The sequence below is a fragment of the Stegodyphus dumicola genome, chromosome X1, assembly GCF_044657685.1.
Source record: "Stegodyphus dumicola isolate Sdum_Otavi_A_Nest chromosome X1, ASM4465768v1".
NCBI lineage: Eukaryota > Metazoa > Arthropoda > Arachnida > Araneae > Eresidae > Stegodyphus > Stegodyphus dumicola.
This window is the reverse complement of record NC_140780.1, coordinates 114,205,432-114,231,005: the sequence shown is the minus strand read 5'-3', so window position 1 is coordinate 114,231,005 and position 25,574 is coordinate 114,205,432. Positions and strand designations below refer to the sequence as shown.

At 33.1% G+C, this 25,574-nt stretch overlaps 1 protein-coding gene across 5 annotated transcripts in view; it reads right to left on the bottom strand.

Annotated features, from left to right (window-relative positions):
* The window catches only part of LOC118198679 (uncharacterized), a 358,828-nt gene that overhangs the window by 151,451 nt on the left and 181,803 nt on the right, over positions 1–25,574 (bottom strand). For all 5 annotated transcript variants that reach the window (XM_035370443.2, XM_035370419.2, XM_035370428.2 and 2 more), the window contains 3 exons: positions 17,787–17,882; positions 7,266–7,296; positions 499–580 (listed from right to left, as the gene is read on the bottom strand). In XM_035370443.2, coding sequence (XP_035226334.2) covers positions 499–580; positions 7,266–7,296; positions 17,787–17,882 — 209 coding nt within the window. The remainder of the gene's footprint in view (positions 1–498; positions 581–7,265; positions 7,297–17,786; positions 17,883–25,574) is intronic.

Genomic DNA, 25,574 nt, shown 5'->3' with positions numbered 1-25,574 from the left:
AAAAACATTTCAAAAACCTTAATTCCAGGTCTATAGAAGAAATTTGAAAAGTAAGAAGCTTAAATACCTGCCAATAAAATTGCAAGCTTATTTAGTTTTATGCTATATATGCATGTAAACGTATGTTGTTAGAAAAAAGAGAGAAAGAGATACAACACACAATAGAGGACAATCAGCTACTATAAGTAGTAGAATTATTTCAACATTTTATTTATTATTCTCATATATTTAATATTAGCTTAGAAGATTTCTATTTTATGTCTATTAATGTAGATTTCAAGCACATCTTCTTTCATTATTGAAAGAAAAGAGAAAAAATAATTAAGCAATTAAAGACCTTATATTTTATATATTTTTGTACGTAAATACTTTAAACAGGATATAGATTTCAGAAGGATATTCTTTGTAGGATTTTATCAAGAAATATATCTTTCTTACGCTCGAAAATCGTAAGTTTTTGTTATATAAGTAAATAAACGTATAAATGTTCGAACTTACGGCGACGGTGCAGTTTGGCGCGGGCTGATCTCCTTTGGCTGTGGATCATCAGAAATTTGTGGCACTGGTTCAATAAGATTATCTGAAACAAAGAAATATGCAACTAAATATCAGCCAAAAAAATCTCAGAGTATAGAATAACGAAGAAGCAGTGAAGATTACCCTTCAATATGGCACAGTCCTGCGTTCAATACCTAAATCACAAAACTCAATAAAATTTTAACATAATTGATGCTTCGAAGCTGATTCAATAGATTAGGTTGTTTGATTATGCTAAATCATACCAGGAACTAAATCAATTAAAGGGAAGGATGACTTCGTGGATAACCTTTTACGAGAACTAGCTTGCATTTATGCTACACATAGGAAAAACCACGAAAACGCTCATGCAGCTTAGCCGGGATTCGAAACCGGACCGAATTATTTGTATTCTATGGTCTTATCAACTCCACCACTGGTGGGTTTATACGCCAAATGAACAATATCACTAGTACACACGTGTCATAATTTATTTAATTACTAAATAAACTGAAGAATCTGCCCCTGCATATTTTGGAATTAAAATTGCTGTTAAGCTTCCTGCAAATTCTCAAAAATATAAGTGCTAGATAACCCACACAGAATCTGCACTTTTCGAAAAGTTCCTGTGATAATAACACACTGGTGAAATGAAGTGCATTTAAGGCACAATTATTTGACATTTTATTTTCAGTTAACATTATATAATTGTCAGTCTTTGTAATAGTAATTGAATTTAACGTTTTGACCCCATCTGGACTATGCGTATGCATGTATGGTTTCTTTCACATTTTAACAACGATCGTCACAAGCACTATAAAATAGTTACAATTTAGAAGCTCTAGAAAGTTAGCAGATAGAAAGCAGTGACTTGTTAAGATCCTCCCTCCCTTATTTAATAACATAACCCTTATTTAATAACATAACCGAAAAGATGAACTTGGCGGAGAACCTCTGTTTAAATTTCGAATCAGCGTTAAACATATTTATGCCTTATAGACGATCGCCAATTCAGTACAGACTGAGGAAATAAAAGATTCCAGTCAGGGAGATCCTAAATAACAATGGTTAGCTATAACTTTGTAACCTACATTGAAGGAATCTTTATGACATACACCCTTGAGAAAATTTGCATAAAAATAAAATCAACGTGGAAAGGTTACCAAAGTTGAGATCTGAAGATCAAATGTGTTCTAAACTGGCCATAAATATTGAATTATTAATTCTCTGAACTCCGATAATGATATTTAAGGAAGCATATATTTAACAAATTACAGCTCTACTGGAGCTACTACGGTGAGATATCATCATTCATCAGTGGAGATAACGAGAAGTCAACTGTAATTCAGATGCTAATTAGCAGAGTACAGTTTTTTAGTTTTGCCGTTCAACCTTTCCCAAGCGGATTGACCAGTCGGCGAAGAGGGAAAAAAAAAAATTCATCATCCATAAAACAGCTTGTTAGAAAAGTTAGCGGAACATAGGAGAAAATTAGAATAATTCGCAATCAAAGCATATTCAATCTTTATCAAACTCTAGTTTGAGGAACCACTACCAGTAAGAATTGGTTTATCCCAGTTCTAAATATTTCTCCTATTCCATATCCATATCTGCTAATCTTCGCATGAAAACCGGAGTTTCCGTGAGGTTTTCGCACTGCGCTGTTATGCTATTTCAGAAGAAATCCAAACTGACTTCAATTAATTTTATAATGCATGATTTAGGTTATTGAACTATTTATAATATGATTGTGTTGTAAAGCGGATTAATATTTAATTAGTTATTACAAAGTTGATGTTATTTGGCTGATCTCATTTTATCATAATTTTCGTGCACTTTGGATCCCAAGTAGTGAATGTAAGCTATTACTAATCAAAATAATTTTAAATACGATAAAAATGAAATTAATAATTAATGTACATACTATTGTGTGATAAATTTAGTAATGTACTACATGTTGATCTAAAACAAAATTAGATATAAATATTAACTGATTGAATCACCATAAAAAGTTTTACAAAAAATTACAACATTTCAGATCAAATAAAATTTAATACGAAAAAATATGCCGAAAATCACTAAGGATGGAGAATTGAAAATTATACAATTTAATTTTCATTAATTCAATGAATTTCATTTATTACTGAGAAACATTTTCCTAGAAATTAACATTTCTTAAAAGCAACATCTTCCAAAAATTAGGAACCGGGAAGTTGGCAACTAGGCATATCGATTAATGCCCTTTTACATTAAAATTATTTAGCAGTACACTCTTACGCTACAGTACGTTAGTCAAAACGGGCCACCTATCAAAATCAGATAAAAAATAACGTTTTCTCGGGTGAAATTAAAGACAACAATATAGCCATTTCATACATGATGGCATTCATACTTGCAGGTATAAGAACAGGTAGAAGTGAGCGGAGCAGTAGAAATTCACTACTGGTTGTATAGTCTTGCATAGTCTAGGTTGTATAGTCTAGGCATAGTCTTGCAGTACTAAATATACAGTTCCACCCCAGTTTTGAGGAAGAACACCTTAAAATCGATCCGAAGGTCTCACAACCCCTTTTATTCTACCACCAGTCTCTTTAGAGAACTTTTGCTAGCATTATATTTTGAGAGCTCGTTGCCGCACAGACACTATACTTGCTAGGCGGCGCCTTGATACTAGCAATCAATGTAATGTGTACAATCTCTTCACAATATAGCAACGAAGGTGAACTTCAAAATATATTCAAAGATGGGTTTTAACATCCGGCCGTGGGAAACTATATAACGTTTCCATTTAGTTTTCACCCTTGTACGTTGTTCATATATCGGTGAAACCAAAAATCACAGACGACCCTACAAGAAAGCAAAGGGGAAAATACCCCTTTGTTTATATATTTTATTAAAAATAAATTTCCAACAAATTAAAGGTGTAATAAATGAGATTAAGAGCTGATTCAAGTTAGAATGATAATGTACTTTCTACTTCAGTAGCTGATAAAGGATGACAGTTCAAATAAAAATACTCAAAATTAAATAGGAAAAATGTGAATCTTGAACTGATATTAAGTTGAGCTGGAAATGCAAAAACGTAAAGAAAATGAAAATTCGAAAGACTATTATTATCAACTAAATAAAGGTTATATTATACTTAGTAGGATACTTTCTTTGCAAATTATCTTAAAAGTCCCTAAACCCTACTTAGAGAGACAAGCGAGTTATCGCTCCGTTTGTGAAGGTATAACATAGTCCTTAGAAAGTTGAAATAACATTTTATTTAAATGCTTTAAACTGAACAAATGCACGACCTGTGCTTATAAAATTAACTCTCTGCCACTTGCGGGATATCAGCTAACAGAAAGTTAAACATTAAAATTTAAATGGATTAACTGCAGAAGACTACAAACCAAAGGGAATAACTAAAGGCTGGCTCAAATTTTATGTGCGCGATTTAACTTCGGCTAGCTAAAATGATTAATGCCGGATAATTAGCGTAGCACAGCTGCGTAAGAGAAGAGTACAATGGCGAGCGTCGCCGCCAAAAGCTAACTATTTGATACTTCAACAACTCCGACTTAAATATCTTTAACTTATATGCACCCTGGCAAGAGCTAACGAAAAGGAGAAGTGACAGTATAGATCCAAACCATAAGAAACGTGTTAATTAACATAAATTCTGCGACTTCAGTTGAATGCCGGAATAATACACATTAGGAAAGGGGATAGAACTTTAGAAAACGAATGCGGTTACAAAAATAAAGAATTTAAGATTCAAAAGTACAGCTCTTTACTGTCGAAAACAAAAATATTCATAGCAGGAAGTGAAGCCAAGAAATGTTGTCATTTAAACTACAGCTAAATTTTCATTCGGCAACTGTCGTTTCTCTTTTCAGAGCAACATCATCGCTTCCGAAGAAGACTGAGTTTCATTACAGAAAAGAGAATTCATCGCAAACGGTTTAAATGAGTCTAGCCGTACTGTAGATGACTGGCTTGATTGCTAATTGAGAGAACCGTTAATCCCAACTTGATCTTATTTAGGACTAAGCAACTTTTACTCAGAAATTCTGAAGCTCATTCCATTTGATTATCAGTAGATAATAATTCTGATATCTCTGAGTAGTAATTGAGATGACAGCACTTCCTTAACTCATTTCTCTTTTAGATCAATTTGATTAAATTGCCAGACTCTTTGTTGACATCGCAGAGTACGAGTTAAGATAATGATATTCCTTGAGCTAATTTCTATTAGATTAGTTTGATTATACTGCACAACTATTGATTGCTTATAATAAAATGCAGTATTTTTTATTAATATAATTATAGGTTTGCTTCTTTCATTATTTGCAAGCAATTTGAATTTCTTGATGTTTAGATTTTCCACAACTCTAGCCGCTTTCTAATTTTAGTTAAGCAATGACTTTTACAAGATCTATAATTATATTCTATGTGATGTTTAGATCTTATTTTTTAAATCAAAAGTGGGAGCATTTATAGCAATAACGATTTAAATTTTAAAGCTGAATTGTACAGTTCTAAGAAGTCTTCCCAATAATAAGAAAAATAATAAAGAAGAAATAATGAAGAACATAATTTTATCTCTAAAATACACCTTAAAAGCATACGCGCGAGTTAATGGAAGATAAACTTTTTTACTTGCATTGTTTTATTTTAAATATTGTATTATTTGCATTATAGTTCGAAATGAAACTTCCGCGGCGAGAATTGGATCTTTTTCAGCATCCCGCATATCTGAATTTTGACAAGAACATTAGGGCTTATATATATTTAAAGAACATCTACCCCGTAATTTGTATGAAAAAGATTGACAAGAAAACTTCCATGCAAATAAAATTTACGGCTCTGTTTAAAGAATAAAATCATATTTTTAAAAACTGCTGACTTCTTGATAAAATTTGAAACCCAAGCTTTATGAAAAAAAGGAGGGAAAATGCTAACATTTGCTTTGTTTGCAAGCGCGGTATTCGACATTAAATTATTAGACAGAACTTAATTCTTATAGATATTTCTCAAACAAGGAGGAATATTATTACTCTATGGACCTTTTTATTTGAAGATATATTTAAACTTCTAAAGTAAACTTACTCGTTCATATTTGAAGGAACACACCACTTCGACTAATTGAGATAGTTTATTATTGAAAAAATTTAGAAAATAATGAAGCTGATAAAAAAAATGGCACTGTTTTAAGAAATGCGAATAATAATAATGAAGTGACCACTGAATCCAAAATTAAGGCTAATTTCTATACAGAACCAGAAAAAAAAAAGTGCCCGGGGCTAAATATGTCTGAAACGATTAACGGAATCTTAAAACATAAGAATGAAAATGATTTCATCGCGTGGTACTGGATGTAACATGCATTGCTTACAAGTCCACATCTTTTCTCAGGCAAGGAAAAATGCCAGTGTTTTACCACTTTGAACCCTCGGCAATTATCTACCGTTATTACTCGACAAAATGCTACAAATGTATTGTAGCATTTTGTAAAACAAAGGTAGTGAGCAGCTGGATATGATGTTAAAATGTTTACATTTGCTTTCTCTTAACCAGAATCTATGGTCTATGGTTTCCCAAGATGCACTGGAGGCATAATAAATATGTAATTCAAGTCTCTTTTTATGGCGAATTAATTATGCTAATGTAACGTCTATATTACATTCTCTAGGAAGTCACAAGGAAAAGAAATTAAGAGGAATTTATTTGTAACAACATTTAATTGGTAGCCCGTCTGTATATGACCCTGCCTGAAATACGCTTTTTTAGATATTTATGATTAACAACAGATACAGAAAGCAAGTCGCATTGTTAAAGATTCATAATTACATTGACGTCGAATGAACTAGCCAATTCAAAAGGCAGCATTTCCTGTTGTGGAAGTAAAACAAAGCATGCCCGAGAAGACAAGTGAGATAATATATCACGTCCCGTTAAACAACGTTCCAATGTCAATATAATTTTCGAAATGCAGTGTTGTACGAAACGCTGAAATTAAACAAACAACGCATTTCGGAATAGTCCTAAAACAAACATACTCAAGTATGGGGAAGGTGTAATGTTAGTGCAAATCTCTAAATAACAGCTAGAATGAACATATATTTAGTCTATGATACTAGATAAGACTCGAAAAATGTTTTCAACAAATAAATAAAAATTTACACCAAGCCGAGAATGTTTCGGTTGTGACATCATAAACCCTAGAGGTATGGGGGGATGGCGTGTTAAGAGAGAATCTCTTTTCTCCGAACGTTCAGGAAAATACTTTCATTTAGTTTCGCTGAAACTCGGGCGTCCTTTTTGTTTTAATTTTCTTTTATTTCCTTATCGGAAAAACTTCACATTTTTATATTTGGTTTTGGAGTATTTAGTTGGTAAAAGCGAAGAGTCTGTCAAGTTTTCAAAGAATGGGAAGAAGTGCTTGGAATTCTTAGTGCCAGTAAAAAGCTAAAAAAATAACCAAATCAGTAGTTCTGAAGCATCGCTTTCGAGTTGATAATCTTTAAATTATTTGTAACAGTTGAGTCTTTAAACATTTTGAGAAGTTTATATCTGAAATTAATTCATGTAATAAAAGCAGCAGATTTCAAAGAAGGACTTAATTTTTACCAAACGTAGTGCGCTTTTTTTTTTCTCCCAAAAAATTAAACAAACATATTTTTTAATAAATGGATACAACTGAGTTGAATTAAGTACTAACAAAATTGCATAGGAGATAAAATAAAAACAAAAATACTTACATTGTTCTTCCTCTTTCAGAAAAGGTAACTCCTGAAAGAAAAATTAGAAAAAATTTACTATTTTGTTAAATGTTTATTGACATTAGAATTTAACGTGCTACAACCGTTAATTTTAAAATCAGCCAATTTAAAGCGCTAATCAAAATAAACTTGAGAAATCTGAAAATTAACCAATCACTAATAACTTTACTTGGAAACTAAGTGATAAATTTGTCCTAATCTATGGACTTCAGAAATAATTAACAAATAAAATGGCTTCACAAGCGAGACAGGGAACATTTTTAATAAATCTCATTACACCGGTGCTTTTAACCGTTACCAGCTTTCGAAAATTTGTATTTAAATATATTCAATATTTAATTTTTATCTGCGTGAGAACTGAACATTTAATTTATTCTGGAGAATATCCATCTTTAATATAATCAAAAGCTGAAAAAAATATCAAGCGCAAGATTTCGAAGCTAGTTCAAAATTACGCGTTGGCGAATTATTAATATATATATATATATATCTTTTAGGTACATTCTTTTTATTACAAACAAAAGGGTATCACAAATTTTCTTGATGCGCATTCCAGGAAAACGAAGAATTCTTCGAAGTTTTCATCCTGTATTGTGAGAATTTAAAAAAAGTCTATATAATGATGAGATATAAAATAGCATTTTTAGGAGGCATCTAGACAAGCTTACTCTTTACTTAAACGTCTAAACATTTAATTTACAAGATTTATTTTTTTTTAATTCAGAAGTAAGTTCAAAGCGGGATTAACCATTAAGAAAAATAAGCACATGCTTTAAAGGCCATCAAGAAAAAAAGGCACTACGAAAAGGTCCTTAGGAAGTTAGGAAAGGGGGCACCTTGAAAATTCCCCGTTGCCGATTTTATCAGGGAATATATGGTGCAGGTAGACGAAGTGATGAGGAATGGGATGGAAGCGGGGAGGGGGGCAAAAAACAGGCATAAATTTATGTGAGGGCACCAAAATATTTTAAGTGCTTAGGGTCTCTAAAAATCTTAATCCAACCCTGAGTTAAGTTCCTAATACAACAAAATACGTATATTGAATGGGCACTGATTTAGTTTGTCATAATTTAGAAGAAATTCAACTGCTATAAACCTGAATTCCCCTTAAAGGACATGTTGTAAGTTAAATGAAAGCTTTGCATAGGTTAACCCTATTCTGTAATCATGGTTAATAAGAACCCGCCGGAATGACCGAATTGGATGAAACTTTCCTTCCCTAGAATCACTGGAGCCGGAAAAGACAAAAAGTGCGCAGGACGTAGTTTATAAACTAATTTATGATGGCGGAGACCTCAAAAACGGACTCCATCATAAAAAGAAAATGTCACAAAGGGATATCCGTTTTCATCTGTGATGCAGTGAGCAATACCAGCTGAGCGGATGACACGGAGAGAAGGGAGTCTTAAGTCAAGAGTTCTTCCTTTGCTTTTGCTTAGTTTGTCATCTCAAACATATGTTCGACCGCAATTTATTAAAATGAAGAAAATACAGGGAAATTCGGGCGCTTTAATTGGGTTTGAGAGGATGTAAATGAGAACTATTTTTCGGAGAAAAAGATATGCATTCAATGTCTCAATACTACTATTTCCATAACAACAAACCTTCAGTACATTAATATGCATGACTCTTCAGAACGGGACCTTAGTATGATCCACACTTTAAGGAATATACAAAACTAAAAACCGCAGTTAAAAAAATACTGGAGGACTGCTATCTTAAAATTTTCAGTGACATACGGTGAACAAATTGAACATCATTTAAATATGTTCGCGGTCTGACGACTGTAAAAAGGAATATTAATGCAGGAAATCTACTGAAATTCCAAGCAAAAGCAATTTTCAGTTTAATTGAAGGGTGGGACAAAATTCATGACCTGCTTAGCAGAAACTAAATATGTTTAAGAAATTGAAACCTTGAAGAACCTTGTAGAGACATTAGGTATTTTTTGGAAGCAGGCAAGATGAAAAATATGCAACGCCTTCGCCAGGAATCGAACCGCGGACCTCTCAATTACGCGCTGAGCGTGCACACCACTACACCACGATGGCTCGCTAAGAAGGCGGGATAAATACCTTATATACTCCCTTTTTTAAATTGCGACTGGTGTTTTTTAGGGCACCCAATCGCCAAATCCTGGGTGAGGAGAATCCTCATCCAACACCCTTTTAGTTCGGGCGCCACTGTAGAGACATTAGTTATTTTTTGGAAGCAGGCAAGATGAAAAATGTGCAACGCTTTCGCCGGGAATCGAACCACGGACCTCTCAATTACGCGCTGAGCGTGCACACCACTGCACCACGAAGGCTAGCTAAGAAGACGGGAGAAATACCCTTATAACCTTAACTAATTAATCAAAAGACGTCACAATAACCACTAATGCAATTTCGTGCTTAAAATAAAACAGTTTTTAGTTGTAATGTATTGAAATGCCTTCTAAGTCTGTATACGTATTACAAATACAAGATATTGGTACATAACACGACACGGAGTACTTAGCTAGGCCGTTTTTAAAATACTAATAAAAGTAGATATGTATCTACGTGATGTTCTAGACCACCTCCCCCCCCGGGGGGCGAGGAAGAAAGCACAGTAAATAGAGTTGCACATCGGCACAGTTTATAAAAATTGCGGTTTTTGAAAAAATGCATCCCGTTGATTACATGCATTCCAAGTTACATCAAATGAAGTTGCCTTCGTTGAGTATTTTCTACGGAAAAATGGCTTGTATTTGCACTACATAGATTAGATTTAATTGTTTGATTACGGCAGAATATACTTGGGCTAAAGGAAGGAATGAGTTCGTGGACGATCACCAAAGGGAAAACGGACTCATATTCTCGTTATACATATGAATATGCAAGGAAATTTCCAAGCGATTCGCTTATTAGCCAGGATTCGAACCTAGTGTCGAAATACCAGTGTTCTGTGATCGTATCCACTCAGCGACTGCCGGGCATTACAAACTAGGAACGTTACAAAACACTCATATTAGCCTATTCCTTCTTCAGCTAGCGTTGTGTTACAAATTTACCTGAGCTCTAGAAGCGGCTTTAAAGCCACTGGTGGACCTGGCACGGACAAATGATAAATACAGTTTTGTGTTTGGGGGGGAAAGGTAAAAACCCAACAGTTACAATCCGTCATTCACGCGTTTATAGGACAATCAGTAACGTCCAGTAATTACTGGCACTGAGAAACTTATATAGTAGGCAAAGAGAAAAATAAATTCCACTGCACAATTTTTATTTCCATGGGGTTAGCAGTTGTAATTTGGCTACAGTTAGTCCCATGCTTCCCCTTTCTCCTTCCTTTTGCATCACTACATAATAACCTTTCAACTTTTAAGGCTTTTTATTCTAATCAAATCTAAACCGCTTAAAATATATAATTGCAAGAAAGAACTGAAAGTGCTGTTTCACTTCTGTTTGAGAAATACGAAGATGGCAATTAACCCTTCCATCATTGAAACTATAATAATACGTTCTTTAAAATGATGGTACAGCAGGTTGAACCTATTACGGATTCAACATAGCGTGTAATCAATCGATTTTTTTTCTTGTTGAAAGCAAATGCTCAAACTACGTAGATACGTAGAAGCGTCTCTTACAAGAAAGGCCTTCCAACTTTTGATTTTAAATAAACGTAGCTCATTCTGCCCATTCGAAAAGAACGCTATTAGTTCAAATTTAACTGCCTTATTCAAAACGCATCCTGGGCTCACCAGCGACCGAGCGGTAAAGTCGCTGAACACTGGTAGTTCGGTCTGAGGTTCGAATCCCGCGAACGGGCTGGCTGCATGGGCATTTTCGTGGTTTTCCCCATGTGTAACGTGTATACGAGCCAGTTTCCCTTAGAAAGTCCTCCACGAAGGCATCCCTCCCTTTAGGCAGATAGCCCTCGTGTGCTTTGCCATAATTAAATAATCTAATCCAATCCAATCCAAAACGCATCCTCTATGTTTTCCCAAGCTTGCAATCTACAATCTGAAGTTACGTCATCAAGTAACTTGTTTTTCTTAGATTAGTGATTGAATACTGTTTAGTTATTATACATGTTTGCCCAGAAGTAAACAACTATTGTCGTAGCTCAGGTTGTCATTCAATATATTCAAATATTACTGAAACTGAGCATGTTTTAGCATGACGGAAATAACTTTGCTAAGTGTGAAACTTTTACATTAAACGAAACAGTAATCATTTGTTAAACAGTTTTTATCTTTGTCAGAATAGATGTGAATGATCAAATGAATGCTATTTTTGTAAATATGACATTTAAATTTTTGAAGAAAAGTTAAAGAAATTGATATGCATAAGATCTCTCAAGCATTTCTACTTCTGCAATGAAAAAGGATTCTTTTATATATGATACGACCTTTTTTCTTCTACGATTTAAGTTCACCGACCTCCCTACTTTAACAAAATTGATATAGTAGATGCTCTTTCAATGTAATCTGAAGGCAATGGCCGACATTGTACAGCAGCTTTTTTTAGTATATAATGCACACTATATGAAATTAAAACTCATCACGCGATATGAAAACAGAATGGTAAAGATTAAGGTTTCATAAATATTTATAGTCACGAACGTGAACAAAAGAGATATTACTGCAACAACAGAGTAATTGTATATGTGGAAAGTACATGCTACTTCCACATATTGGACCTCAAGTAAGAAATTGTGATCATGTTTTTAAAATTTTATATTAATAAATCTTAAACTTCCGTTCCCTTTGAATTTAAAATTAATAATAATAATAATAATACCTGCCACTTGCACCAACATGTATGATGAACTGATAAACAAGATTTGGCGCGATTCCCGTAAAGATAGATGACTTCGTGGCTGTAAATGCGCATGGAATTAAATGAATGCTTGGTATTTATCTCAAAAATATTTAGACAACATAATTTTCCGGACGTGTTCTAATTTTTCCCTTGTCTTTCAAAGCCTCTTTACCGATTCTGGGACTAATAATGTCCCCTAGATCTCTCCCGCGTCCAAACTAGAAAAGTGATTTTTCTGAGTTCAGAGAGCTACTAGAAAGATAAAAAATCCATTTTTTGATTTCTTAAACTAAAATGGATTCCATGTTTTAACTTCGATATCTAGAACAGGTTAATATTCGTACCTGTTGTTAAAAGACTATTTAGCTAAAAGATCTAAGTAACTTTGCTTTTTGGTGAATTCCCGAGGAATATGACAAATCGGTTAAAACAGAAATATGAATAGTCATCAACCACAACGTTAGGTCACAAAAACGAAGGCAGAGCAAGTCAAAATTATCATAAAATAAGTTATCAGCCTTTAAAAAGGTTAAATGTTATTTATAATCAATGATCACCAGCAAAAATTGTAAAAAATTTCCTCAATTATTTTTAACAAGCTGACTGAGCAGATGAGATAACAAATGGGATACTTAATCATAATCTTAAAGAGTGAACTCCATAATAAGGAAAAATGGCGTATCATAACAAGGGAATATGCACTAACAATCTCTTATCTGCCTAAGCGTAATAAATAATACACGTAATAAATAGTTAAATACTAAGAATGAAAGCAAAAGACAATATTAATTACTAGAAAATGCTGATCGCATTTAATTCTGCGTAAGCGAAACGCATTTGTTAACGACATTTATTAATTTCCAAAAACAATCCTGAAAATACAGCCAAATATCTCCGATGTTAAAAAAAGCGGAATAACTAGTCTATATCAGCATTTGCTAAAGATCATTTTCAAAGGTTTGACATTCGAGGCCATGGTTGTTACAAATAAAGCAGTCGTCAATTCTAATTGAAATAATAAATATTTTAAAGAAAAAGCAAGTATTTCTAAATAATTTAACCAAAATTTCTTGCAGTAATGAAATTGTTGCCTATTTACAAACGAAAAGCTCTTTCAATCACAATTGGAATCAACGGAATGAAACTTAAGATCTTGTATGTTTTGCCATAACTGAATTAATCCAATAAAATGTACCGCTAGTTTAATGTGGCACGTTATCGCAAAAGTGATTTACCGCAAGCTAGGATTACAAATATTCAAACGGCAATTCATATATTTTAGCAAAAAAAAAACATGATGTGGAATCACATGGTACCAGGTAAATTGAATTTTAGATAATAGTGAAACTTTTCAAAATATTACTTGGGAAAGGAAAATGGTAAATTGGCGATGTTTAGCTGGTTAAATGATTAAGGCTAAACACACGAAAGCTATCGGCTTAAAGAAGGAATGCTTTCGTGGAACACTTTCTAAGGGAAATAGAATGCAAAAAATCATGAAAACTTTATACAGTTAAGATTTCCTCTTTTACTTCAGAAGACAACGCGGGAGTTCCAATAAGAAGAAATTTTTACTTGCTATGTTTTTCACTTAAATGAAAGTCTAATGCATTCTGCATCCTCTTAAAATTAACTCAACGCAGGTAAAGCCTTTTAAGAATCATTAGCACGCATCAGTTCATATTTCTTTCCATAGATGGCGCTACCATTTTTATCAAGCTTTCTCGCAAATGGAAACTAGACTTGCTTTAAAATTCAGGAAATGACAACTGAGGTCTTCTCTGATTCTTAGCAACAATGTGTGTGTGCACGCATGTATATGGAAAGGAAGAGATTACATGATTTTTGGAAGAGAAACATACGTTTTCTAAAAACTGGAGTTATGCTTGACATCTTTATGAACTTTTATTCTATGCTAATTATGGAATTACGACATTTGATCAAGAACTTTCTAGAAATTTCATGGCATTAAACAGGAGCTGAATGACAGCAAACTATATATGCCCTCGCAATTATACACGCAATGATGATACTATCAGAAGATCAGTTTAGAGAATAGACATGAGGTGTAGTTTAGTTAATACATTACCATTTCTAAACAAAAATAATCGGCTAATTCATTTACATTACGAAACCTCAGTTTCTGTCCTTAATTTTTAATTTTTTAGAACCAGTTTTTTTTTTTTTTTTAATGTGCAGTATTTCTAGCAATGTGTTGTGCAAACATGAGTTCACAAATCGTTTATCATTCATAATAACTCCACAAAAATCATATTATATTATTTTTCTTTGTGGGAATAAAATTGTTTAATGTGCAAATCTACGTGCGCGCAACGCAGTTTTATACTCAGTACTTCAGCATTCCGAAGTAATGAAGAGATTACATTTATTAATTCTAAAAATAATCTAATTTTGACAAACAGCAGGAAAGCATGTCAGCCATTAATAAATAATGCATATGTTCAATACATATCTATATATATATATAGTTCAAAAATACTTTAATTGCTTAAATGTCCCTTTCTGCCTCAAACGGGTTAATTCTAATGCATCTTGCTCTTCTGCTACCCTAATTATATTACAGAATGCACTATCTCATACTGAAAGGGAGAGTTTATCTAATAAAAGCTTCCTCCTGAATTTCTGTACTTCAGGCTCAATATGTTTTCGAGATAAAAAAAAAATTCAATGCATTCTGCAGCAGCAGCAGAATTTGACATCCATAAGTGCAACATTTAACATATGCTTTGCTATAATAGCCTTAAAATGCCTAAGATGTTAAAGATTCAAAACCACATTCATATAAGCTTTGAAATTCAATGAAAATTCCCCAGATTCTGAAGAAAAAAAAATTGAAGTGAAAGTGAAAATGATAATCATCGCAAGGAAGCAAAATATGAAAACGAAATGTGAAAATTAAAGCTTCAATTCCTTTTATACAGTAGTCTAGTTACTAACAACAGGGAATGGAGCAAATACATAAGGATACGTATCCGGCAATGAAAGCATAATCCATTCACGTATCTGATTACAAATTCACTTATAGTTTCTCAAAGCAGTGCAAGTTCGATTCAGTCAGTTGTAAATTATGTACATCAATACCTATACTATTCATTATTTATTTTAACACGTCATCAAATGGCTTAAAAAGCTGATCAGAGTGCCGTTCCATAAGTATGGAATGATATTACTTGCCAGAAATTTCGCTTTATTTAAACGACAGCCAAACCAAACAAAACAACAACATATATACAATTCTATACAGAAGATTACATCTCCCCCATTCAAAAAATTCCTTCTGTTTATTAGGCAATGTGTTAATTCCTTGATCAATAACACGGTAATGAATTATTGGATTTGGAATAAAATTATTTATATTAAAGATACGATTAAAAGACGCATCATTAAAACAGACAAACGAGGTTTTCAGATCCTTACAACGATCAGAGACAGAAATTGGTGATATTATCTCCACCTACAATACTCAACATGGAAACAGAATTTGAACCATTCAGATGTCAAAGCTCCAGTAGTGCATTTACTGAACTGCGTGACCTGTCGACTTGTACTGCTGAGAATAAATGGTCAAATACTTATCACCTCGACGGTTTATCATGATTATGCGACGTAAGTCGGACAACCATGCCATTTATAAAATAACTGCTACATGACTTAACGGTCCAACAGAGAATCGAAATACCATTCAAACTGTATAACTTAATAACACCCAAATATTAGATTCGCATAAAGGCAAGCAGCAAAAGTAATTTAGACTTTGCTCTAAATTTATATCTGGCATCTGATGCTAAATAAAAAGTACACGAAGCCAAGCAGGCTTTCTGCATTTCAACATATTATTGAAAATATACAATATTTTTAATATAAATTTCGATATGTACGGAATACATACATTATTTATAAATTCACAGCTTAATGAAATTACCAAACATATTAATGTTTTTTATTTTGAATAAGGTGTAAAGTTCATTTTAATAAACATAACATTCCTGCGCTTCTAGTTTTCCAGTCAACTCCACCGGATACGCAGATTAAATAAAAGCATGCATGTAAGTTTAGAGAGAGAGTATTGGCAACACAGCCCATCAGTTCTCAATGCTTTCACCTGTGGAATGATTGGTTTAGCTGTACTGCTGCTGTATGTTCTAACTCTGCTTTCACAGTCGCCTAGTCTTACATTTTAGAAGTCGCGATTGTTTTGGAGCTGGGTTATTAGGTTTCATTTCTATCTTTTGCAAGTAAATATTTAAAGCTGTTGTATTTTCGGCCATCAAGCAAGCAGTGACTTAATTCTGTTTACGTTTTAGTTGTAACTTCCGGCACGAAGTACAAATAAACTTCTTATTTGTTTCATTAAATTTACGCTCTTGAAGTCTAAGGTAAGACGAGGCGATGATTCATCCGCAGCCAAGGAAAGTTAAACAAGTAACTAGTTTAAGTGAAATTAGGTTTAATCTTACAAAGAATCATTACACTACTAACCTCGCTCCTTCCCAAAGAAAGGGAATACTTAATCATATAAATCAGAGATTTCTTGGTATGTAAACTGGATCTCAGTTGGTAATGATCACAGCTGTGCTGCACAATACAAAACCATCGTATATACTGATAACAGGAAATACAATTGTATAGCTATTAGTTTAAGTTTTAACGCATCAAGGGAGTACAATACGCTTCATTAAGAAAAATGACGTTTGATAATCAGTTTGAAAAACACCATTTAAAAGTAAAACTAAGTAACGACTGTTGCAATAAAGCATGTGCAGCTGAATGATAGTAAATGATATGAAAATTCAGATCACATAATTTTCAGGAATGCGGTACAGGACTAACAGCCCTTCTGTTCGCACATGATCAACAGCTCAAAACTAGTTTCGGTCAATGTCGATTTCAATCAGAGTAAATTCCGTGAGAGTACTCTAAAAATAACAGTTTAATCAAATTATCCTTGGTTAGGTTATGGAAATTTCAGTCCATGTGCCAGTGTTGAACGTACACATTGTCGATCCTACGATGTGATGACACTGCGCAAGTCATAAATATACGTAAAAATCCATCATCAAAATTTCTGCTTTATCATGTCGATGCTACGCAGTGCCTAGCCTATGAATATACGCCTGCTTATCTTGAACTCATAACTTAAACTCAGCAAGATTTAGAATTTCAGTGTTTTCTAAAGCAGTTAAAATATTGGATGCAACCAACTAGAAGTCGAAATCATGTGATCTTGTCTAAAAAGAGGGAAGAAAAGAATTTTTAAAAAAGGGAGGAAAATAAATCAGCTACGTCAATTAGTAAAACGTTCATCATTTCACATTGAAATCGTTCGTTCAAGACATTTATCCTCGTTTTCCGGTAGATTATGTACTTTATCATTAATTCCTTCAAGATAATTTACAGCCCCTCTTTGCGAAATTTGAAGACTTCATAAATCAACTCTCTTCAAATTTTAAATTAATTTTTAATATTTTTATTCAGCTTACCAATTTAAAAGTATAAAAATGTGTCAGAGAAACTTTCAAATACTGTTAAGAAACATTTATTTTCGACTGAAGTAACTGCTACTTTTGAAGTCTATTTGTATAACAGAGAATAAGACTTTTAAATGCAACTGGAGAAGGTAAGCACAAATAATACAGTACTCAGCATCGCAATTAGAATTTTTAAGAAAAGAGTAAGTGAAAAGATTTCTTACCTCTTTAGGCTCGGTAGGAAAGGCAAACCCACTTTCCTCAGTTCTGGGCGTCTGGATGGCAGTAAGAGGGGGGTCAGGCACGACTTGCTTCATTACCTGAATTAAAATAAAAAAAAAAAAAAAAAAAAAAAAAGATAGTTAAGTTTGATGATAATTTTTTAAGTTTGATGATAATTTTTAATAAAAGGCTTAAAAAATTGGTTTTATGTTTCATGTAATAACTAAAAATCTTAGGCAGTTTGAACACTAGTAATACTATGCAAGATAATTATTATCTTGGTTGCTTAGCGGTAATGTTAATTTCAAGAAAGAAGTTCAGATTTCTGAAATGAAGCCGAAAAGTTTAATTCAATAATTGTGAATGTGCTGGAAAAGCAAACATGCCCCGCCCCCATTTAGCGTTTCCATTTTATACTACAGCAACTCAGCACACCAAAGTAACATAACTTGATGCGAACTTTACTCACGCATTTACATATACCATGATATGCAACCCGAAGTATTGCACGTTAGGCAGAAAAATGCAGTCTCTTCATAATATACCAACTTTAGTTCCCCACCCCAATGAAGGGAATAATCGTTTATCTCAATTGTGAGGTAGAAAGGTAATTTTTCAGGGAAGATTGCTGCTTTAATTAATAGAGGATATTTATTTTAGTCTTCCAAAGGGATATATACGTAGCATTAACTTCATTGTTGCAGCAAACAAATAAGAAAAATGGTGAAGTAAGCAAATAGGATAGAAACAAATTTCTCCTCCGGCTGCTTTGTTTAAGAAAAAGGAAAGAGAATATGCAGTTCCTACAAGTATCACAAGAAATAGATTTAAAGACTCATTTAAACTTCAAATATAAATGAAACCAGAAACCAGAGAAAAAAGGCTTTTGAAAACAGTATATGGTAACATCTTATGTCAGAACCGAAACATTGTGTACGAAGAAGAATCCAGAAATAGTTTTATATGTAAGTTCGCGCTTTTTTTTTTTTTTTTCTATTATTCCCAGCATTACAGGAAAATCAAACTTACACACTTTTTTAAGATGATTTCTCCCCCCCCCCCCCAGTAAAAAAATCCAAAAATAACTGTTTGAAGTAAATTTAGCAGGTATATTTTTTATTGATTACAAAGATGCAGAGGGTAGACTTGTGTACACGTCGTAATACAGAGAAAGTACTAAAAAAATGACTCTGGGTTTTATTTCCTTAGCTAAGTATTTAAAAGAGTACTTCTTACCAGCAGCCACGATCAGGGTAATGAGGTGAGATATGAGCCTGAGAAAATATTAATATGAAAGTGATAAATAAACTTTTTGCCAGATTTTAGAGAATTGTCTCAGCTAAAACGATGTCAGCACAATCCTCCTTCCAGTTATGAAGATTTCTTAAAATAAGTTGCAGAATTTTTTTATGTAAAACGTCTATTCTGCACAGGTGCAGTGACGTAGCTAGAGGGAAGCGGACTGTCTCGGGTCGCCCCTTTTTAGAGGGAGGCATTTTTTCATGTGGAGGTTCTACGGATCCAGTTATCTTTGGAGCAGATAGACTAATTGAGATTTATTGGATTACTACAAAGTCACTATAGTTTATCATGTATATACTTCATTTTATTTTTTCATTATTATTTAGCTGCTGATAAAACCGCTCTCTTTAGCATCGTCTCTCCAGCTCTCGAGCAACCTCATTTAGTGGTATGCTTCTCGGCCTAGGGCAGAGTTTCTTAAACCTTGGAACGCGACCTACAGCAGGGGGTCGACAAAATTTTAGCAGTTTTTATATTTCTTTAACTTATTATAATAATTTTACAATTACCAAAGATTTTTACACAATGTATCTGAAAATACATAAAGATAAAACAATACAGACAAAGAAAAAAGCGAAAACGTTTCGAAGCATTCTTTTTATAATATAAACGTTCATTTTACTTGTTTTGCACGTGACGCTGTCATTTCGTCTATTACTTATTTAAAAATTTCACATTTTTCTGTATCTTAAACTTAGAAATTAAAGTTAATGACCTAAAACTGCAATAGTATATTACAGTACAAGTGAAAAAATTTAGTTTCACTCACGCGTCTGTCGGATTTGCACAATGCCTATGGGGTCTCACAAAATTTTCAAGGGACCTGGAGTCGCGAAATAAAGTTCAATAATAAAAAGGGGTAGCGACTGAAAAGGGTTTAAGAAGTCCTGGCCTATTAGACACGAGACCTTAGGTCAACGGAGTTTGACGTCCGATAAGACTATGTAGGAGTTATCTATCTAAAAGGCGAGGTGTCTTCATGGAAGACAAACTCTCCGCTTAAAAAGTGGGAACTAGCTACTATTCACGTTACGAAAAGGGTACTGTCTCGTAGTCACGTCATACATGAGTGACTACCCTGCGTTACACAAAAAGTAAACCACATTAGCTGCTAGCTCCTTATTTTGGATTTGATTTCAAGTATTCAAACATCAAACAAACAACATATAGTAACCTTCGGAGTAATAAAATAAATCTCAAACAACATCGTATTCAAACATTCTATCCAATCGATCATTGGTGATGTAAAGAATCATGAGATGTCGAAGTGTGACACGAAACTCAATTGAAGGGACAAATGTTTGTACACTGAGGAACAAGTATTATAAAAATGACTTCAGTAGTTTCAATTTTTAGCTACGCCTTCCTTACGCCATCAAAACTTTTGAATGGAAAATACTAATTACAGTTAAATTACAAAAATATTGACATAAATAAGGAAGCGATCCTCACTGTGATGTGACACTTGCGCACATCATCCCTGCAGAGACATGAAATTTGCTAACAGGAGTAACCAGTTATGGACCATGGAGGTAGGAAGTAAGACCTCCATGTTATGGACAACAAGTCTGTCACCCTCACAGTCTGTCAGAACAATCAATTAGCCTTATGATTTATTGACATGATTTTTTTCTTAAGTAGTATCTATACTTGCCCTGTAATTTTCTCTTTTAGTAGATTTCTGACAACTGTAAATTTCTTCCTTGGGTTTACGTTTTCTCCGAAATCATTGGTCAGAGAATTTCAAAAATATTTCACCAATTTTATGAATCCTAAATGAGTTTAAAAGGAGCGACTACTATGCCTCTCGCCTAAAACTCTAGAAATTATCTTTAATTATGTTAAAAAAAAACACTGATTTTAGAGCTACGGAATAAAGTAAATAAATAAAATGTTACTTTTTAAGAAAATATAATTCTGTTATGTTTAAGATAGGTCATTTTTAACTGTACATTAGCTTCCCATCTTAAATAACGAAGAAAATAAATCAACTAAAAATACAGATATAAAGATGCATGCTGTACATATCACAATATTATGTGGATGACAAAAAAAGATGTTTTACTTAAAATATTTTAACATTTGGCAAAGAAAATAAAAACAGCAAATATATTATTAAGAACATCAAAATATTTACACAAAATTCCACGCTCATAAACCAGTTATAAAGATAGGGTGCTTCAAAATGTGTTGCATTTTGAGATATTTTGTTATTTTAATAATACTTGACTCCATAACATATTTATCATTCTTTTTTACTCTAACACATACATAATATAAGTCTTCTGTTGAAAATCTATATTTGTACACTCCAATAGCTTAAATTTTGCAAAAGGAAATTACTAAAGCTGTGGTTCCAAGCTATCGAAAGTTCAAGAAGATGTGGTTTTGGGCGGAGCTGCCACTCAACTATACAAACTACTAATGATGCATCCAGTAATTAATTTTTCCTGTTCACAAGTGTCCCTGCTACTACTAAACCTTCCTCAATGAGAGAGAAATACTTCATAGTTTTATCTCTGTCACTGCTTGGGAAGATCCAATAGAGAGATGGAAAGGACGGCCATTCTGGAACTTTTGCAGTTTATGCTATAATATGGTCTCCAAAACGAAATTCCCAATATCGCTCTACTTCGACTTTTCCTTATAATTGCTGTATGCTTAGTATTTGCTGTGAGAGTAGACACCTCCATAAAAATCGAGGTACTCTTCTGTTATCGGGACCGAATTAAGAAATATATGTATTAATTCAGAAGTCAAACAACAAAAATCAGCGTTATATTTTCAATTTTCAGTGACAATTTGAAAATATAATGCTGATTTTTGTTGTTTGACTTCTGAATTAGTATTTGTTCGGCGTGTTATTGCGTCTTAAATATATGTATGTATGCACGTGTGTATATATATGCGTGTATAAACACATATACATATGTACATACATTTCTGAATCCGGATTACAGAAAGCAGCCAAATTAACTAAGGAGCAAACTAAGACGCAAAAATGAATATTTCGTGCTATTAAAATGCTGTATTGTTTAAAGAAGAGTAACTGTATTAACGAAACAAGGTTCTAGAACGTTACCGACGATTTTGCTAATAAAGAAAAACGATTAAAATAGCATTTCAAAAAGTTTGAATTAAAGTTTTATTTCAAAAATTAACAAGAGGCTTTTATTTATTTTATTATATGTTGTTTTGACAATTTATAAATTGGATTTTTGATGTGCATTGAGAGGGGTGAGAAAAGTTCTTGCTACTCCACCGGACAGGTAGTTTAAAATAGATAAGTAAATCCTTTTCTGTTATAAAATTTTTTTACACGGGCTCTACAAAATAAGTTTCATTTTGTAAAATATTAGTTATGAAATAACAAACAAAACATTTTGCCCTTTACGTGCAAAACTGCGGAAGATATCCGAAACCAAATTTACTAATTTGCATCAATTTATTTCCCACGTTTGCTGTCAATTTAAATTCAAGGCATTTAAAAACAAATTTAGGTAGTAGCTGCAAAATAAAAGCTGTTCATTCTGGCGATCAATGACTTCATTTTGGGGGAAGAATATTCACGATTAAATTCGTCACTAGCAGCTATAATTGTTTCTGATATTTTTATGAGGATATATTAATTTATGAAAGCAAAGCACACGAGAATTTTCTGCCTTCGCGGAGGACTTATCTCAGGATTCTGTCTCGTATTCTCATTACGCAAGAGCAAAATTAAAAATTCCAATGCAGCAAGCTCATTCGCTGGGATTTTTAACTGATTTGCCAATGTTCAGTCGCATATTTTTATTAATTAGACCTAAACGAATTTCACTGATTTTCTTTTACAGAACTTCTCCCATCCATGTAATGAAGATAGTTTTTATAAAATCATGTGTTTTATTTTGGGAAAAGTAATTTGAAAGATATGTCTAGAATTAATATTTAAGGAAATAAAGCCCAAAGCCAACACTTTCGAACACCCTGTATGTATCTAAGCGCAGATAAATAAAACGGATATAAACAGAAAGAAACCCACAAGACTTACGTGACATTTTTAAAAATTACCTCACTTAAGTAAGGTCATATGTTACGTGACTTATTTTAAAATTAACTCATTTAAATAAGGCTATATGTTAATGGAAAAAAGGAAGAGAAAATAGAAGAAAGGACACAGATAAGAAGAAGAAGTACAATACTTATTTCAGCATTTACGTATTATGGCTACATATATAGATGAAAAGATATACTAATTACTTTCATAAAAAAAGGACGCACTCAAGGCCTATGGTTTTGTGCTTTAATATTCTTTTAATTTCTCCTTCTCTTTAATGAAACTCATTCTGTAAGATATAGCGATCCCTACAAAGCGATTTTAACTGAATCACTTTAGGCCTTTAATTGGCAACTGGTGTAAACACATGTTGCTTCTAAGAAACAGTGTCAAGTAAGGGGTTAAATAGTCCTCAAATAAATTCAACTGCTCCCCGTTTCTGTAGTCCTTTCACGTAATTTTAGAATTAAAAATCTACTTCATATAAGGATAGTTTGCAATGAGACGGTAATTAGATAAATTCTCATGCAAGTTACGATAGTTGTAAATGAATTTTAGGCCGAGATAAGAAATTGTAATAAAAATATACATATGAGTTTTATGCATTTTCCCAATATAAGTCTTCGTATGATGCAAAGAACTATATTGGAAAATGCATGTAAAGGTGAAAGGGTATTTTTTTCCTCCCGATACAAGGAAAATTTACATTAAACCGAAATTATTATCCGCATTAGGAATCTTGACCAAGCAAAAAAGTCTTTGCATAATTAGTGACGATGTCACAAGAGATGCAGATTCAGACATATAACACAACGTAAGATTTAAAAAAAAAAAAAAAAAAAAAAAAAAAAAAGAGAGAGAGAGTTCAATAAAATAAAGCATAAATATCAAAACACTCCAGGATATCGGAATTACGTAAACGTGGAAATAACTGTTTTCTATGAAAGTAACATTGAAATAGCACGCAACAAAACTATACTGCAACCATCCGTTGACTAAACAAGTCTATCGATTTTATGGCATCAACCCTAGAGGAGATTTTGTCTCATCTTGCCCTTAAATATAAGCAGAAGCTATTTTCTAAGAATCCTGCTCATTATTTTCGATGTTTCATAATGCGGCCATAAAATGGAAATCATTTAAATAAGGAAATACAATCAGTCGAAGGTTCCTTAACTTCTTCGGGTTGTGTAAAACAAAACAGGCAATAAAATTAAGACTTAAAATGGCAAACTCATGTTTGAAATTAGAATATAATTTATTTTAGAGCTACCTAATTGTAGCAGAGGAAACGAGGAGTAGTGTTCGTATAAGGTTTCACCTCATCACCACTGAAAGATTTCCTAATATTATCCAAAGGCAATAAAGAATGTATAAAACTGACGACGTAAAGGCCAATTTAACCCTTAGTGTTAAGAAACAAAACGTTTTCTGCGTTATGTTATGTCTCTGTGTCGCATTGGTGTTTCAGTTCAGTTAATCTACTTGTTTCCGAAACACATCTTTAACGCATATTTCGCGATTCGACATTTTGCGAAGTTTTATGGACAAATGAAAAATACTTAAAAGTGCTGTTTATATTACCAGATTAATGTTGGTGGTTTTAGGAATTGTTCATACAGAGTCAAGATCTTCTTCAGGTGCATAAAAACACCATTTACATTCAAAAGGTTTAAGTAATTTTTCCAAAAATTTTTAATTTTCTATATCCTCTCCTGAAACAACATTTAAGTCACAAACTGTACTTGTAAACTGCACTTGTATCACCATATATCAACTGTAAAGAATTATATCTGACATTAGAAAGATGCTTTTTAATTTAATTTATTTTTAAGGTTGGTTAGATTTTTACAAAAGTAGCGTAAACAGGAGCAAGTTTCTCTCATAAAATTCTCTATGAATGTAAACCCTAGCATGATTTAAAAAATTCAGAAGCAATCATTTAGTTAGTAATTACAATAAAACCCGTGCATGAACTAGCAGTGTGTCACGCACGAAAGCAGATTCAAATGTGCAGGATATATCTATAACTGAAAAGTAAATTACCCTAATTCCCTTTCCTATCAGTTGCGTTCTGCAATGTAAATTAATCCACTAACGCGGTCTGTCGGTTGCACTTATACCGACAGACCACGGTAACCGAAATGCCGAAAAAGTTACGCGGTACGCTACATTCAAAACTGAAGACGACTTAAAGAACGGCGATTAGCAATATGTTGAAGGGAATCCAACTGCCAGCATTCAAGATACCGGCCCAGATTGAAATCTTGCCAATAGCTGAGTATGAGTAAAGGAAGGATTGGATTTGCAATGGAAACAGTCACGTCCTTGTAATGTTTGATTTCCTCCAGTTTTTCACTTCCTCGCATTTCTCTGCTTAGCGTGCAATGCTCGCACCGAAAGTATCTAGTTTTCTGATTTGCCAAAGCATGCATACTTTGCTGACAGA